The sequence below is a fragment of the Acartia tonsa genome, chromosome 13, assembly GCF_053477335.1.
Source record: "Acartia tonsa isolate MP-2025a chromosome 13, ASM5347733v1, whole genome shotgun sequence".
NCBI classification, from domain to species: Eukaryota; Metazoa; Arthropoda; class Copepoda; order Calanoida; family Acartiidae; genus Acartia; species Acartia tonsa.
The window spans coordinates 40,015,560-40,030,778 of NC_137272.1; the positions used below are offsets into that span (position 1 = coordinate 40,015,560).

Below are 15,219 nucleotides of genomic sequence, written 5' to 3' on the forward strand. Positions count from 1 at the left end.
AAAAAGTGTCACAACCGCTTCCCCCCTTTGTATGCTTACTTATATCGTATTAAGTTATGTTTAGTGTAACCGTTAGTTTAAAAACTCTGCAATCGATAGAAACATTTTTTTCTTTTCAAATATTGAAAGGTGGGTGGATTTTGGTAGTCCATGATTTATACGTAAGATTTTAAGCACCACGGCATAAACTCTAAGCCTCTAAATTACAGGGCTGGTGAGAAGCAAGCATTGTCTGCCCTAGAGAAAAAACTGGTGGAGGAAAAGAAGCAGCGAACTGACTTCCAGCAAAAGTTGGAGGCAGAGCGCAAAAACAAGAAAGAAGCTAATGCTGAGAGGGTAAGTCGTTATCATAATAGTTATTTATGTTAAAATTACCTAAAGTGGTAGCGCAGCTATGGAGACACTAAACACCAGCACATAAAATGACATGTTCACATTAGTCTAAAACACATAACAGGATTTACTAATTTTGATGCCCACATATAAATATTTAAAAACCCAAGTAATCTGTAATAAACAAAAGCCAAATTAATATTCAAATAGAATCTTATTTACATGAACACAACATGAGAATATATTTATAATTTAAATTAAGCAACATAAATAACTTGTTATCATAATCAACTATGCTTGGTAGGAAAGAGTCCTCCTAGTCACGTCGCCCTCTTGCCTACAGACTGGTTTGTTAGATATCTTGCTTGTTATCCAAACCTATAAAATTTTATAAACAGATTTCCGCGTATATAAAATTATTCAATTAGGGGCTAAAAAACTGGTTTTTATTTTATGATTGTACAATGTACATCTTTAATCTTTATATTTGTAGAAAAGTGGATATATACGATGCTTTACATAAGGGGGGGGGGGGGGCGTAATGACATAAGCTCTTAAACCGTGAGCAAAATGGTCTAAATATTGAGCTAGACCTTTCAAACTTGGTATATAAGCTTAGTCCTATACGTATTACATCTAAATGGCAAAAAAATACAAAAATTTTTATTTTTAGGTTAGGTTAGGTAAGAAAACCCCTGCGGAAATGGGGTTTTTAGGCTTTTTTTGGTCTGTTTTGATGTGAAAACTTGCCTTAAATTGTTTTTTCTTAGGGTTTTAACTTAAATGCACTGTATCTATTCATATGGACATTATTTAAAATGATTTAGCAAGTCGGGGACCGACCCCAGGGGGCTAGGTGGGTTAGTTCATTTTTCCCAACATATTTGTTGTGATACATCAAATTATAGGTTTTTTAGGTCAAAGAACTCAAATTCAGAGCTAAAATAAGCATTAGACTAATCTGAAGCTAGCCCCAGCGGGCTAGTTTGGTGGCCCGCAGGGGTTAAGTGCATTTTTTCTAATATATATCTTGTTATATATCAAACTATAGGTTTTTTAGGTCAAAAAACTCAAATTCTGAGCGAAAATTAGCATTAGACTCACCTGAAGCTAACCCCCCCGGGCTAGGTTGGTTTTCTGCAGGGCTTAAGAGCATTTACCTAACCTAACCTAGAAACTTACTTATATTTTTACAGGTTTCTTTCTTGAATAAACTGTGTCTATTAATGAAGACTTTATTTAAGATGATCCAGCAAGTCGGGGACCGACCCCAGCGGGCTAGGTGGGTGGCCCGCAGGGGTTAAGCGCATTTTCCCCAATATATATGATGTGATACATCAAATGATATGTTTTTTAGGTCAAAGGACTCAAATTCAGAGCTAAAATAAGCATTAGAATAATCTGAAGCTAACCCCAGCGGGCTAGCTGGGTTGCCCACAGGGCTTAAGTGCATTTTACCTAAGCTAACCTAGAAACTTACATTTATTATTTTTTTTTGGTTTTTTTTCTAGAATAAACTGTCCATTCATGAGGACCTTATTTCAGATGATTCAGCAAGTCGAAGACCGACCCCAGCGGGCTAGGTGGGTGGCCTGCAGGGGTTAAGTGCATTTTCCCCAATATATATGTTGTGATAAATCCAATTATATGTTTTTTAGGTCAAAGAACTCAAATTCAGAGCTGAAATAAGCATTAGACTAATCTGAAGCTAACCCCAGCGGGCTAGATAGGTAGCCCACAGGGCTTAAGTGCATTTTACCTAACCTAACCTAGAAACTTACATTTAATATTTTTTTTTAGGTTTTTTTTCAAATAAACTGTCCATTCATGAGGACCTTATTTCAGATGATCCAGCAAGTCGAAGACTGACCCCAGCGGGCTAGGTGGGTGTCCCTCAGGGGTTAAATGCATTTTTTTTAAAGTATGTGTTGTCATACATCCAACTATAGGTTTTTAAGGTCAAGAAACTCAAATTTACAGCTAATAAAAGCATCAGACTAATCTGAAGCTAGCCCCAGCGGGCTAGGTGGGTTGCCTGCAAGTCTTAAGTTTATTTTACCTAACCTAACCTAGAACCTTACTTGTTTTTTTTATGTTTTTTTCTGGAATAAACTGTGTCTATTTATTAGAACATTGTTTAAGCAGTCTAGGTGCGTGGCCCGCAGGGGTTAAGTGCAATTTTAGTTGTCATACATAAAATTATAGGTTTTTTAGGTCCAGAAATTCAAAGGGGTAGTTTCACGACTTTAAAAACCTATAGTTTGATGTATAACAACACATAATTTGGAAAATTTGCCCCTGCAGGCCACCCATCTAATCCGCGGGGGTTAGCCTTAGGTCAGTCTAATGCTTAAAATAGCTCTGAATTTGAGTTTCTTGACATAAAAAACCTATAATTTGATGTATGACAACACATACTTTAGAAAAAATGCACTACACCCCTGTGGGCCACCCACCTAGCCCGCTGGGGTCGGTCCCCAACTTGCTGGATTATCTAAAATAATGTCCTCATTAATAGACACAGTTTATTCAAGGAAAAAACCAAAAAGAATAAGTAAGTTTCTAGGTTAGGTTAGGTAAAATGCACATAAGCCCTGTGGAAAATCTACCTAGCCCGCAGGGGTTAGCTTCAGGTAAGTCTTATGCCAATTTTAGCTCTGAATTTGAGTTTCTTGACCTTAAAAACCTTTATTTTGATATATAACAAGATCTATATTGGAAATAATGCATTTAACCCCTGCGTGCCACCAACCTAGCCCGCTGGGGCTAGTTTCAGATTAGTCTTATGCTAATTCTAGCTCTGAATTTGAGTTAACTGACCTAAAAAACTTATAATTTGATGTATCGCAACATATATATTGGGAAAAATGCACTTAACCCCTGCGGGCCACCCAGCCGGCTGGGGTCGGTCCCCGACTTGCTGGATCATCTTAAATAAAGTCCTCATTAATAGACACAGTTTATTCAAGAAAAAAACCTGTGAAAATATAAGTAAGTTTTTAGGTTAGGTTAGGTAAATGCTCTTAAGCCCTGCAGAAAACCAACCTAGCCCGGGGGGGGTTAGCTTCAGGTCAGTCTAATGCTAATTTTCGCTCAGAATTTGAGTTTCTTGACCTAAAAAACCTATAGTTTGATATATAACAAGATATATATAAGAAAAAATGCACTTAACCCCTGCGGGCCACCAACCTAGCCCGCTGAGGCTAACTTCAGATTAGTCTAATGCTTATTTTAGCTCTGAATTTGAGTTCCTTGACCTAAAAAACCTATAATTTGATGTATCACAAATATATTGGGAAAAATGAACTTAACCCCTGCGGGCCACCCACCTAGCCCCCTGGGGTCGGTCCCCGACTTTCTAAATCATTTTAAATAATGTCCATATGAATAGATACAGTGCATTTAAGTTAAAACCCTAAGAAAAAACAATTTAAGGCAAGTTTTCACATCAAAACAGACCAAAAAAAGCCTAAAAACCCCATTTCCGCAGGGTTTTTCTTACCTAACCTAACCTAAAAATAAAAATTTTTGGATTTTTTTGCCATTTAGATGTAATACCTATAGGACTAAGCTTATATACCAAGTTTGAAGGGTCTAGCTCAATATTTAGACCATTTTGCTCACGGTTTAAGAGCTTATGTCATTACGCCCCCCCCCCCCTTTTTTCGTATGGCCGAGAACCGGATTTAATGCACTGCACCGGATGATAATCTGTTTCGAAGCGATACGAGAAATAATCTCTTAAGGATAGAAATGGATAAGACGATGCACGATTAATTGATGCACATCCATCCCCTATGATCATAAACTAAATTACCCCTTCTGTAGATTTAAATTATTTATTTAAAAGTTTCTAGTATGTATGGAACAAACCAATCATAATTCAACAAAATGTTCCAACAAACAAGATAATGTGGTTATAAAACTTTGGGTACCAGTGTTATTTACACTCCTTGAGAATTATCACATCCCTATACGCGAGAAGAGGCAACACAATATCATAATATTTTCATATTAAGGTGGCCGCCGTAGCAGCCCAGTCCCAGAACACCGGGACCATCGCCAAGCTGGAGGCTGAGATTGCCAGGCTGAAGGACGAGCTCGCACGGTCAGAACAGCGCGCTGAGGCTGTTGAGGATGTAAGTTAACTTACTAGGCTGGGGCACAATAAAACAGCCGCAATTGTTAAAATCAAAAAAGGATTTCGGGTTAAGATAAATTTGGATTTTTGCTACAGAAAAAAAACGAAGGTAAGGACAAAATCTTGGTAAAAATTACAAAATTTAAGGACTACCTAAGCTTTTTAAGTAATAAAATTTAAGGGATAGGTGGGGTAATTTGTGCAATGAAACTCTAATGAACAAATTTCCGTAGGAGATAAAATCGCTGAAGAAAATGAATCCTAACGGTGAGTGTGAGAAGCTGAGGATGGCCCTGAACATGGCACAGGACCAACAGAACAAGCTGGAGAAGACCTTGTCCTCCGAGACCAAGGTCAAGATGGATTTGTTTTCAGCCCTGGGCGCAGCTAAACGGCAGCTACAGATTAGTGAGAGTAAGTTTTTTATTTTGAAAAGAGAATATGAACCAAAAAGTACCAAAATTAATTAAAATTCAATATTTAATGCATTGCTGGTTTCTTAATAACGTAAATATACAATTTTTTACCTTATATAATAAATATAAATACGTACATTTTCTCTTTTTTTTAACTTTGTAATCTTTATAGTGCAAAGAATCTCTGGAATTTAGTGCTATCCAGTATATGTTACAATAGATAAAAACACAATACATTATATTTAAAATATAGCAGATATTACACTATTCATTGCTTAAATTAGGTACCTAGGTACTATAAATATTTGATGTATAAATTTTTTTAGCACAATTGATGATCAAAGACCGCGAAATCTTGGAATTAAAGGGCAACATCGCCGAGATGATGGCCATTATGCCAGGCGGCGGTATAGTCACATCAATGGCGGGCAGTTTTGGCCATAACGGGCTCGGCGGTATTTCCGCTGCACCCGGTGGTTTTCCAGCTACCACAAGGTCATCTGCCTCCAGTGGACTTTTTATTCCTAACAGGTATTCAATTTATTTGCCTATTTAAGAAGAGTAGGGTATATTTATATAAGGGGGGGGGGGTTTAATGCAACCATCTCGTAATCATTGATTAAATGGCACTTAGAATTCGAATTTCGATCTGAACTTTTGCATGAATAATCCTTGGTAGGTCTATTTTCCCTAAATTTAACAAAAAGTTGGAAAAGTCAAGATAAGGATTACTCATGCAAAAGTTCAGATAAATTCGAATTCTAAGTGCCATTTAATCACTGATTACGAGATGGTTGCATTAAACCCCCCCCCCCCCCTTTTTAGCATTGTTTGGTAGTTTTATAACCTGGTATGACCGCTGCATGCAAAAAGGTTTAGAAATGTCAGCTTTAAAATACAAAGGAATCCACAATTTTAATCTGGCAGGTATTGTAGTTGCTTTTTATGTGAATCACTTGAGACCAACTAAATTTTCCGTCATTCAGAAATCCAAAAATATTTGCCCTTGACAAATATAATATGATGTTCCATTAATTAAATGATAATTATGAGTTCGCTTACAAATATCAGATAAGTTGTAAATTTCTAGGGACAATTTCTGAGACTGCTTTTGAATCTAAATATTGTAATTGGTGTCCTTATTTTTAATCTAACTAAATTGTTTCAGTCTTGATATGAGTGGGCATGACTCTGGAGCTAGTATGTCAGATCTGCCTGCTGGCATTGAGCTGTCCAAGTTGACAGGACTGGGTCTGGCAGATCTGGAGGACAAGCTGGCTAATTATGACAAGAACTCCCACTCTTGCATTGGCAGGTAAGAAACGGCACGGTCAATGTAGGTATAACCAACAGCTTAGTCGACGGTTTCCCTGAAAGTGGCCAGTCGAGCACATAAGTCCCCCCTCTTATTTTGAAATAAATTGAAATTAAGTGGAAGGGGCAATTTCTGAGGGAAAGCTCCGCTGAATTAATACGAAAAACATATTTCTTATGATTTCGTGATTTTAGCTATTTTGGGGTTCTGCCTTAGAAGGTAGTAGTATTCCAAATATTCTTTATTTTTTGTGATTGTTGGTTATACCTAGGCTATTCTAAAAAAATATGTTTCAAAGTCCCTTTTAGCATAGAAGCTACCTTTATCATTTTTTAAAAGGACAAACTAACTATGAATAAACAAAACAATTTTTTCAATAATCTTCTATCTATAAAATATAAATCATTTGATGGTTATTTTGAGGTCCCAATACCTCACAAACAAGTATGACTTTGAGAGCAAGTAATAACAACAAAGGAGGTATAGTAGACATATTAATAATTTAGACACTGTACTGTAATTTTTTTCAAATCAAGTAATTTTGGATAAAACTAAGGCATATGAAGAAAAAAATTTATTTGACACAATATAAATAATTAATCTTAAGCTTAATTGATCTTAAGCTTCTTTTTATTTCACCTTTTCTTTTAGCTATACTCCTTCTGAAATGCTCTTTTTGAATATCTTTGAATATGTAAATAAGAATCAGTTTTTTTTATGCCGATTAAAGCATTGTATTGAAAAAATAAAAATCATTTTCATGATTTCAATCTGTTTCTACAGATTTCCGAATTTTTAATAATATACCTTTTTTTTATTTCAGCTCCCTGTACACGTCAACTTTAACCTATTCCCAAACCAACGGAAATCACAATGACGCCTAAACCAAACCAATCAATCAATCAAATATCTATCTGTTTTTCCTAAAGTCATGTCCATTGATTAATATGATATATAAAAAAATCTAAAAATTTATGTATAACGTTGTCTTGTCCCTTATTATTGATGAACCCTCCTTGAGTTATCGTTTAGAGCTTTTCCCATTACCCATTTTTGGTTTCCTGATGAAAACAGGATTGTTCATTGAAGAGATCATGTCTTTTTTAAATTAAAGATTTCATATACATTATGAAATGGTGCCTACACCTAAAAATTTTAAAATTCGAATAAAGATTAAGTATTAATATGATCTTATTCGTGAATAATCCTCTTTGTACATTGTATTTAAAACATCTTCAATAATACAAGATCAATCTGGAATCAAATAGGGTATATCAAAATAATTTTTGTCCTGTTGTAATATTTAATGTTGTTGTGGAGTACCCTAATGTGTTTTGAACAATATTGATTTACATTGTTACATCCCTACCATAAATTATCCATAGAATTATAGTTTAGTGGTTATAAGAAAGGTTCAAGATCAGAAAAATGTTAGTAAGCTAAAAAGGTATACAATTTAGCTAGAAGATAGTAAGACAGAAAGTAAGTAAGTTATTGGCTAGATAGCTAAGATTACTGTGGATATTTTATGTTAAGGATTCATAATTGTTACCATAATTCCTTTCCTTGCTCCAATCCTTGTTAAAAAATCCTTTAAGAAAGAATTACAAGAAAATTACCATCAGAAAACATAAAATCAAACAAACCTACATAAAGAAGACAGCTTAAAGTTGTCAACAAAACAGTACAGGATAATTTAAAAACCAATACAAGCTGCTTAAAAACAAACATCTAGCTTGCTTTTGAAAAATACAGGAAAACCAACACTTTGTCTTAACCCCTTACAGACGAACATCTTGAAAGTCATAATTACAGCTGCCAGCAAAGGCCTCCAGACCTAATGGAAGATCACCTCCAACCTAAATATCACTCTCTCGAATCAGCCAAGAAAGAAAGAAAAGGTTTAGTACTTAATTAATATTATTGATTTTATATTAAACTTTCACATTGAAGTTAACAGAAAAAACGTATTCTGATTTTGAAAAAAAGACTTCTCTCACTTCTCGCTCATTTACTGTATGTAAGTGTCCACTTACCACCAATCAAGTGATTTCAATTTACCAAAAACAAAACAAAAAAAGGCGGGAAAATTTTTGGCGCCTTTCTAGAATGGCGCCAAATTTGTTTAAAGTCTTTCGCGCGCGCGGTGAAACTAAAAGTGGTGATGATTAAAAAAAAGTAAAAATGTTATTTGTTTCTTTTTCTTATGAAAATTGACTGTATAAAAAACCAACCTAGATTCATTCTTTTTTGTTATTATTGTTATTCTTATTTTTTTCCTTGCATACTGATGCTTGTTTGTTCATTTTTTTTCTCTAATTATAATTATTTTCTGTTAAGGAAAAAAATGTTTGACCCAACCAAATGTATTTTGTAAATACGTAGAAAAGTACAAAGGTGATACAAAAAAAGTCAATTATACTTTTAACACTTTTAGGGGTATTTTAAGGAAAATTACAATTTAAGTAAATTTGGAAGAAAATGATCTTAAAATTGCACCGTACTTTAAAAGAGCACAAAATAATAGATCAAAATTAGATATATTTTTGTTAATTTATTTATCTTGAAGATACATTTAATTGCATTTGTACCTAGAAAAAAAAATTATTTTCTTTGTTCTTAAAAAGCACAATTTTTATTTCTTCCCAAAAATGCAATTTTTTAAGTTCTTTTTTAGTTGTGCTTTTATTTATTATTTTTAAAGTTTATTTTGTTTATTTTTTTTGCTAATGAATCAAAAATACCTTCTTGTAAGAATATTATCATAATTCACACTACTTCTAACATGAATTAAACTTTTGTAGGACATTTTTTTTAAGTAGTGTGATTTTCAAAATAAAAAAAAAAGATTGTTACTGTATTATTAATTTTTCTGCCACTTTTCTCACCCAAGTAAATAAGACTGTGATATTAAAGCTGTACTGTATTCACTGTAAGCGTACTGTTCGTACTTTAACAACTGTTATATTTGGTTTGTAAACACACCAATTCTTTCTCCCATTAATCCCTAAAAATTCTTTTAAACACAATCATTAAAATTTTGATATTTTAGAAACAAAATTTTACCAAAAATCTAACTTTTTTGACTGCTTATATAACATTTTGTAAAAAATTCTCCATTTTGATCTCTATATAAGCAAAACGCATTATTTTGAAACGAAAGAAATTTAGGGGATTTTTTCCATGAATGCTTCCTTGATTTTTCTGTACTTCCTTCCTAACTCCTTTTGTTATATTTCCATGATTGATAAAGGCGTTTGGACATGAAAAACAAGCTTTGAAAAAAAAAATTTAGCCTGTCTTTATTTTTAACCCCAATGTGTAACTTTTTAAAGACCTTCTTGTAAATGTTTTTATCAAGTTTTGGGGTAAAATTGGCCATATTTATTATTTTATTAATTTAAATCTAAGGCAGGCATTAAAATAAATATTTGGTGTGTAAAAGACCTGTGTGTCATTATAAAAAAAACTTAAATGTATCATTTTAAACCTGTTTTTTTTCTCTAAAAATGTTAGATTTGACTACCTACTAAAAAGCCTAAAAGAATATGTATTATGTTTTTCTAAACGATTAAATGGAATTTTATGACAAAAATTACACATGTATTGGTCAAATCTAACATTTTTGTTAAAAAATCTTGGATAAGTGAAATTTCCATATAAAACCACACATAACCATGAAAACAAAATCCTGTATTACTTTTAAGTAGCGTCGCAGCTACTCTATATGTAATGATTGCTCTGTAATGGCGCAACTATGTTAAAAATTCTAACAAAACATCATTTGATAAATGTCACACAATTTGAAGAAAACGTACACAGGATTTTAATAAAATATCTTGGTAATAAAAATTATTCGTTTCTATGTATTTTTTCATGTTTATTTTGTAGTTATTTTTTCTAAGGTGGGGGGGCGGGGGGTCATTTAGGACAAAAAAATATTCTGCTGATTAAACTTGGCATCAAGGGGTAGCTGTAATAAGTTCATTGGACTTGTATAGGTACCCTAAGAAGTGATAATTTTTATGTCAATATTGGCTGCGCCCCTAGAGACCTCTAGGGGGGGGGGGGGGGTCGTCCCCCTTTAAAATGTAGGAATTATAATATTTTTTTCCTCTTTGGGCTTAGTTTCTTTATGTTTAATGTTCATGACTTTTGGATTTTGAAAATAGTTAAGTTTTTATTTCATAAGGAACTTCACCAAATCCCAATGTAGAATCCTATTTTATAGAACCTTACAGAAGTTGCAGGTCTATTATTACTTTTTGGCAATCTCTACTTGAAATTTAAATATTTTTTTTTGTTTCATACCCATATATATTAATATTTGTATTTATTTCAGATATCAACAAAACATGGCAATTATTATCTATGAAAAATAGGTATCAATTATATCATAACACTCAAGGATTTTTAGGGAAAAGTTGAAGTTCTAATAACAGATCTATAGTATAGATGTATATACAGACAACTACCTCCCTTCATATTTCAAAGACCTCTTTCGTCTGCTTCTAAATTATTTTCTGCTACTTGGCTGGTTAATTTTAAGCGACACCATTGGTTGATTTTTAATGACCCAATAGGAAGGTTGCACAAGGCGGTTGCGATGGGGAGATACAGTTATTTAACCCTTTCTCCCTCTAGTGTTTTACTTTAATGTTCTAATGGCATTGCACAAAGAAGTTCTTATTTCTATATTGTATAGTTGATTGAATTTTTTTGTTTAAAATAGTTAGTAATAAAAAATGAGCATTTATTTTGATTATCGGCTTAACCTTTTTGGAAGATAAATAGCTTTAAACTTGCCTAGGAACTGAGCTTCTTTGAGATAAATTATTTGTTAGTTATCTTATTATAGACTATACAGGGTAAAAAATACTTACCAAAGCTTTATTAGAATCTTAAGGTTTTTATGTTTTCTGTGCTAGATTTCTGACCATTAACTTGAATTTCATTTTAAATAGGTTACGTATTAAAACTTAGATTTTCAATAAAACAAATATATGAAAATCATTTTAAGTACCAACTAAGAGTTAATATTTATCTATGCATGATAAATCTGACTTAACTGCCAAAAACTTTTATTTTCTTTTGATCCAAGCTATTTCATCTATAAAAGTTTTTTTTGTAAAAGCAGCTGATCCATTAGCATCAAGGGGCTCTGAATACGAAGAGGGAGGTCAGGGGCAGAAAAAGCTGAAAACCTTCTGGGGACCTATGTGAAGCTTCCCCCAAAAAAGGAGAACCTAATCAATTCATTGGATATTGAGATTGACTTTTCTCGTATTTCTTTCGAATCCGGTGGATAAGAACCGGTTCTCATCCATACGAAAAAACTATGTCTACATCGCATTATATCCAGAGCTGGATCTTTAAATCATTTCAATGGTGCGCGGGGTGATTTAGCGCACCATTGAAATGATTTAAAGATCCAGCTCAGCTTTCTACGAATATAAAAATGTACAATCATAAGATTAAAACTAGTTTTTTTAGCCCGTGCCTTCGGCACCTCGGGTCTAACAAAACTGGTTTTAATCTTAGAATTGTACATTCTATATCCGCGGAAAGCTGTTTATAATACGATGCGAGAAATAACTATTAAATATCCCCGACGACCACTTGAAGGATTTCATTCTCCAATTTTCTCCCATCCTTGTTTCAGCTACGCATTTAATTTATACTAGGACAGATGGGCGTATATGTATTTATGTTTTGTTTTTGCTGCCCCCATTTCAATATGTTTATACAATAAACTCAACATTAACCAGGGAGGGAGGGGACATTGGGCTGTTTATTACAGTAGTCCCCAAAGTTTTATTCGTTAGCTCAATAACTTTGGGAACTTATACTGAATTTTTATTAGTTTATTCAATAAGTCAAGTGTCCAATCGTTTCAATCAATAATTGTAATCTACAGTAATTTTGTGTAACATCATTGGGGATGTACATTAATTTAACCTTAGCATAAATTAATTTAAAAGCAGGTTTTATTTTTGCATTCTGTTTTTGTTGATATCCATATTTATCTAATTTTACATTAGTTTGCTTGAAAGTTTATCCAGTATCTAAGACTTAAAATGAGGCACACTTGCTATTGTATATTTTGGTAGTTTTATTAGAATTTCTATTTTAATAGTCCTAGATTAATATTCCCCTTTTCTCTTAGTTGTTTATTTTCATGTTTATGTTTCAACTAGGATGTCGTTATCTGTTGAGAAAAAAAAAATTATTATAACTTATATTTTTTTTTGCAAAGATATTTCTTTTTTTAATACCTAATGTTAAACAAATCATACTTTAAGCTGTTTCCATTTATATATTCTAAAATGACGGACAAATTATAAAATAGAATATCTTCGATTGTTATAAGAGCAAGTTTTGTTCAAAATATTATCTCAAATATTTTTTGTTCAGCTTTTAAATTTATTTTAAAGACATATACTTTCTTTAAGAGTGTCAGAAATTTCAAATTAAACAGAAGAATAACAACAGATAGACTAACGAACATTGCCAAATTTATATTTCCTAACTTATTCATAAACGTCGACTTTTAAATTATGTTATTGATTGATTATCGAGTCTAGGGGCGGCAAACTTGCCTAAAAATTAGCGCGGCATTGCGCTATCCAAATAATATTCCGGTTTTTTTTTCAATTTCAAATAAAGAAATTTAATTATAACAACAACTTTACATAAATAAGTGATTTTTAAAGCTGTCAAGAATTTGTGTAGCGGCCGAAATATTGATTGGCGGCAGTAATGGAGCAGCCGCGTACCAGCGCTTTGCAGCAAAGATTGCAGGCGCGCAGGGAAATGTTTATGAAGGTTTGTATTATGTTGATCATCCCTTTTTTTGACAGATTTTGTGGGCGTGGTTACTCTAAAATTTGCTTTTGTTGTACGTCAATTGGTTTGAGTCCACTGAATCAATATTACTAGGTAGAGTTTAAACATATAAAGAAATATCTCTAAGTTGCGAATTTTTTGTAATTAAACTTCCTGAAAGGGTGATTGTTACACTAATAATTTAAGCTTCGCTGAATAATAACAATATTCTTGTAATTTGTCTCAAATGATATCTTAAACAATCAGAAATGGCACATATTTGTTGTAGCAACAAAGGGTTAAAATATAAGTTTTATATATTCTCAACTAAACAATATCTTTCATTTCTACAAATGCCAAATACAAATAATCATTACTCTAAATACCTTAACTTGTCAAATGCAATTTGTCTAACTACCTATCCCCTCAAAATATACTTAAATTGTAAGAATGTTATATAATGAGATTTTGTGTTTTACAATTTGAAAACTTATGAAAATACAAAGACTCATTTAAGTATACCTGATGGTTATTTAGCGAAATATCTGCATTTTCAATTTTTGAAACCCATATCAATTGTATTTATCATTCAAATTTCTCATAATCTTAATTATATTTCCTACCTACAGAAATTTTATTCATGTAGGTACCTAAATTAAAATAAAATACATTAAAATATTTTATTTACACCTATTTCCAGATATAAATAAATGAGCCTTGTAATCACGCTCGCGTTCTCCCCTCGTATACAAATAAAATTCTAGTAAGTGAGACTTTTACACTGTCATTTTATGTTTTGTCTTCGTATTGTTGTACGTTTAAACTTAAATCTGTGAAAAATATTAACACAATAAATTTTCTTAATAAAATTCTGTAAAAATGCAAAGAAAATAACTTTTTTCGTATTCATTCGAATCCGGTGGATAGGAACCGGTTCTAATCCATACGAATAAACTATGTCTAGCATCGTATTATATCCAGCTTTCTACGAATATAAAAATGTACAATCATAAGATTAAAACCAGTTATTTAGGTCGTGCCTTCGGCACCTCTGGGCTAAAAAAACTGGTTTTAATTTTATAATTCTACATTCTATATCCGCGGAAAGCTGTTTATAATACTATGCGAGACAAAAATATTATTCAACCACACTGTTTTGTCCTATTACCTATTTGGATTTTTAGGTCATAAAGGGGGGAGGCGGATGTGCCACTTTTTGAAACCAAAACTAAAAGTCAAAGGAACTCAACTAAAAAAAGAGTTACAGGTCTGACATTTTGCATGGCAGTTGCTTTATAGGGTTACAATATGGAACAGTGAAGAAACGGCGGTGCAACCGCCGAGAAATTGCAAAAAAAATTCGGCTGGAAACGGCGGTTTTCGGCGGTTGCGCCGCCGTTTCTTCACAGTTCCATATTGTACCCCTATAAAGCAACTTCCATGCAAAATCTCAGACCAGGCTGTAACTCTTTTTTAGTCGAGTTCCTTTGTTGTCTTTTAGTTTTGGTTTCAAAAAGTGGCACATCCGCCTCCCCCCTTTTATCCTTTATTCATTATTGTATATTTATTCCTATTTATAAATATTTTTAACAAAATTAATACCTACCTACCTAATCTGAAAATTTTATTTCTAGGAGACAAGTCTACAAAATAAAGATTCAGTAGCGCAGCAACCCATCTACGGAAGTAATAAAATAACCCAGCCATCAACGGCACCTCCCCAGCCCCCAACACAAGCTCCTTCTAGTCGGGCAAAGGTATCTTGTATTTTTCAACTAACTTTCTACAATGGATATATTATTACTTGGATCTTACACCAGATTTTCATGTTCTCTAATTAAATAAAGCACGCAGCGGGTCAAAATAACAATTTCTCCTTCCACCCGGCCCCCTTTATCCAATCTTCTTCACTTCACCTGGATTAACGAACTGGCAAATATACGCGTTTACATGTTAAGTTAAATTGAAGACAATTTTTCCCCTATCATAATATCCACGTATATTCGACATCCATTCATTTACCCTTTGATTTACTTACCTATCTATTTTATTACCTCTTTAATTAGCTACCTACCTTACTTTCTTTTCTTCAATTTAGCTACTCATTTAACTTACACTTTTATTTTAGCTACCTTCTATCTAGCCATCTATAACTGCCTATTTAACTTTCTACGTCTTCATTTTCCCCC

At 33.0% G+C, this 15,219-nt stretch overlaps 2 protein-coding genes across 51 annotated transcripts in view; both read left to right on the forward strand.

The window, feature by feature from the left end:
* Nucleotides 1-10,070, forward strand: part of LOC145303968 (macoilin-like) — a 30,853-nt gene extending 20,783 nt beyond the window's left edge. The window contains exons 15-24 of one of the 47 annotated variants that reach the window (XM_080145685.1): nucleotides 210-336; nucleotides 4,353-4,472; nucleotides 4,708-4,888; nucleotides 5,217-5,421; nucleotides 6,059-6,205; nucleotides 7,029-7,188; nucleotides 7,474-7,561; nucleotides 7,742-8,602; nucleotides 8,718-8,792; nucleotides 8,910-10,070. In XM_080145685.1, coding sequence (XP_080001811.1) covers nucleotides 210-336; nucleotides 4,353-4,472; nucleotides 4,708-4,888; nucleotides 5,217-5,421; nucleotides 6,059-6,205; nucleotides 7,029-7,089 — 841 coding nt within the window. In that variant the 3' untranslated portion in view covers nucleotides 7,090-7,188; nucleotides 7,474-7,561; nucleotides 7,742-8,602; nucleotides 8,718-8,792; nucleotides 8,910-10,070. Of the gene's footprint in view, nucleotides 1-209; nucleotides 337-4,352; nucleotides 4,473-4,707; nucleotides 4,889-5,216; nucleotides 5,422-6,058; nucleotides 6,206-6,628; nucleotides 6,686-7,028; nucleotides 8,793-8,909 lie in introns of all 47 variants that reach the window. The other 46 variants (XM_080145650.1, XM_080145665.1, XM_080145675.1 and 43 more) reach the window with 46 other exon arrangements.
* A 480-nt stretch (nucleotides 10,071-10,550) lies between these two features.
* The window catches only part of pnut (septin 7-like protein pnut), a 71,003-nt gene continuing 66,334 nt past the window's right edge, over nucleotides 10,551-15,219 (forward strand). For 2 of the 4 annotated variants that reach the window (XR_013873883.1, XR_013873884.1), the window contains exons 1-2: nucleotides 12,822-13,030; nucleotides 14,665-14,787. Coding sequence is in view for 1 of the 4 variants with exons in the window: in XM_080145688.1 (XP_080001814.1) it covers nucleotides 12,965-13,030; nucleotides 14,665-14,787 (189 nt within the window). In the remaining 3 variants the exon portion in view is untranslated. Of the gene's footprint in view, nucleotides 10,588-12,821; nucleotides 13,031-13,728; nucleotides 13,794-14,664; nucleotides 14,788-15,219 lie in introns of those variants that run through there. The other 2 variants (XM_080145688.1, XM_080145689.1) reach the window with 2 other exon arrangements.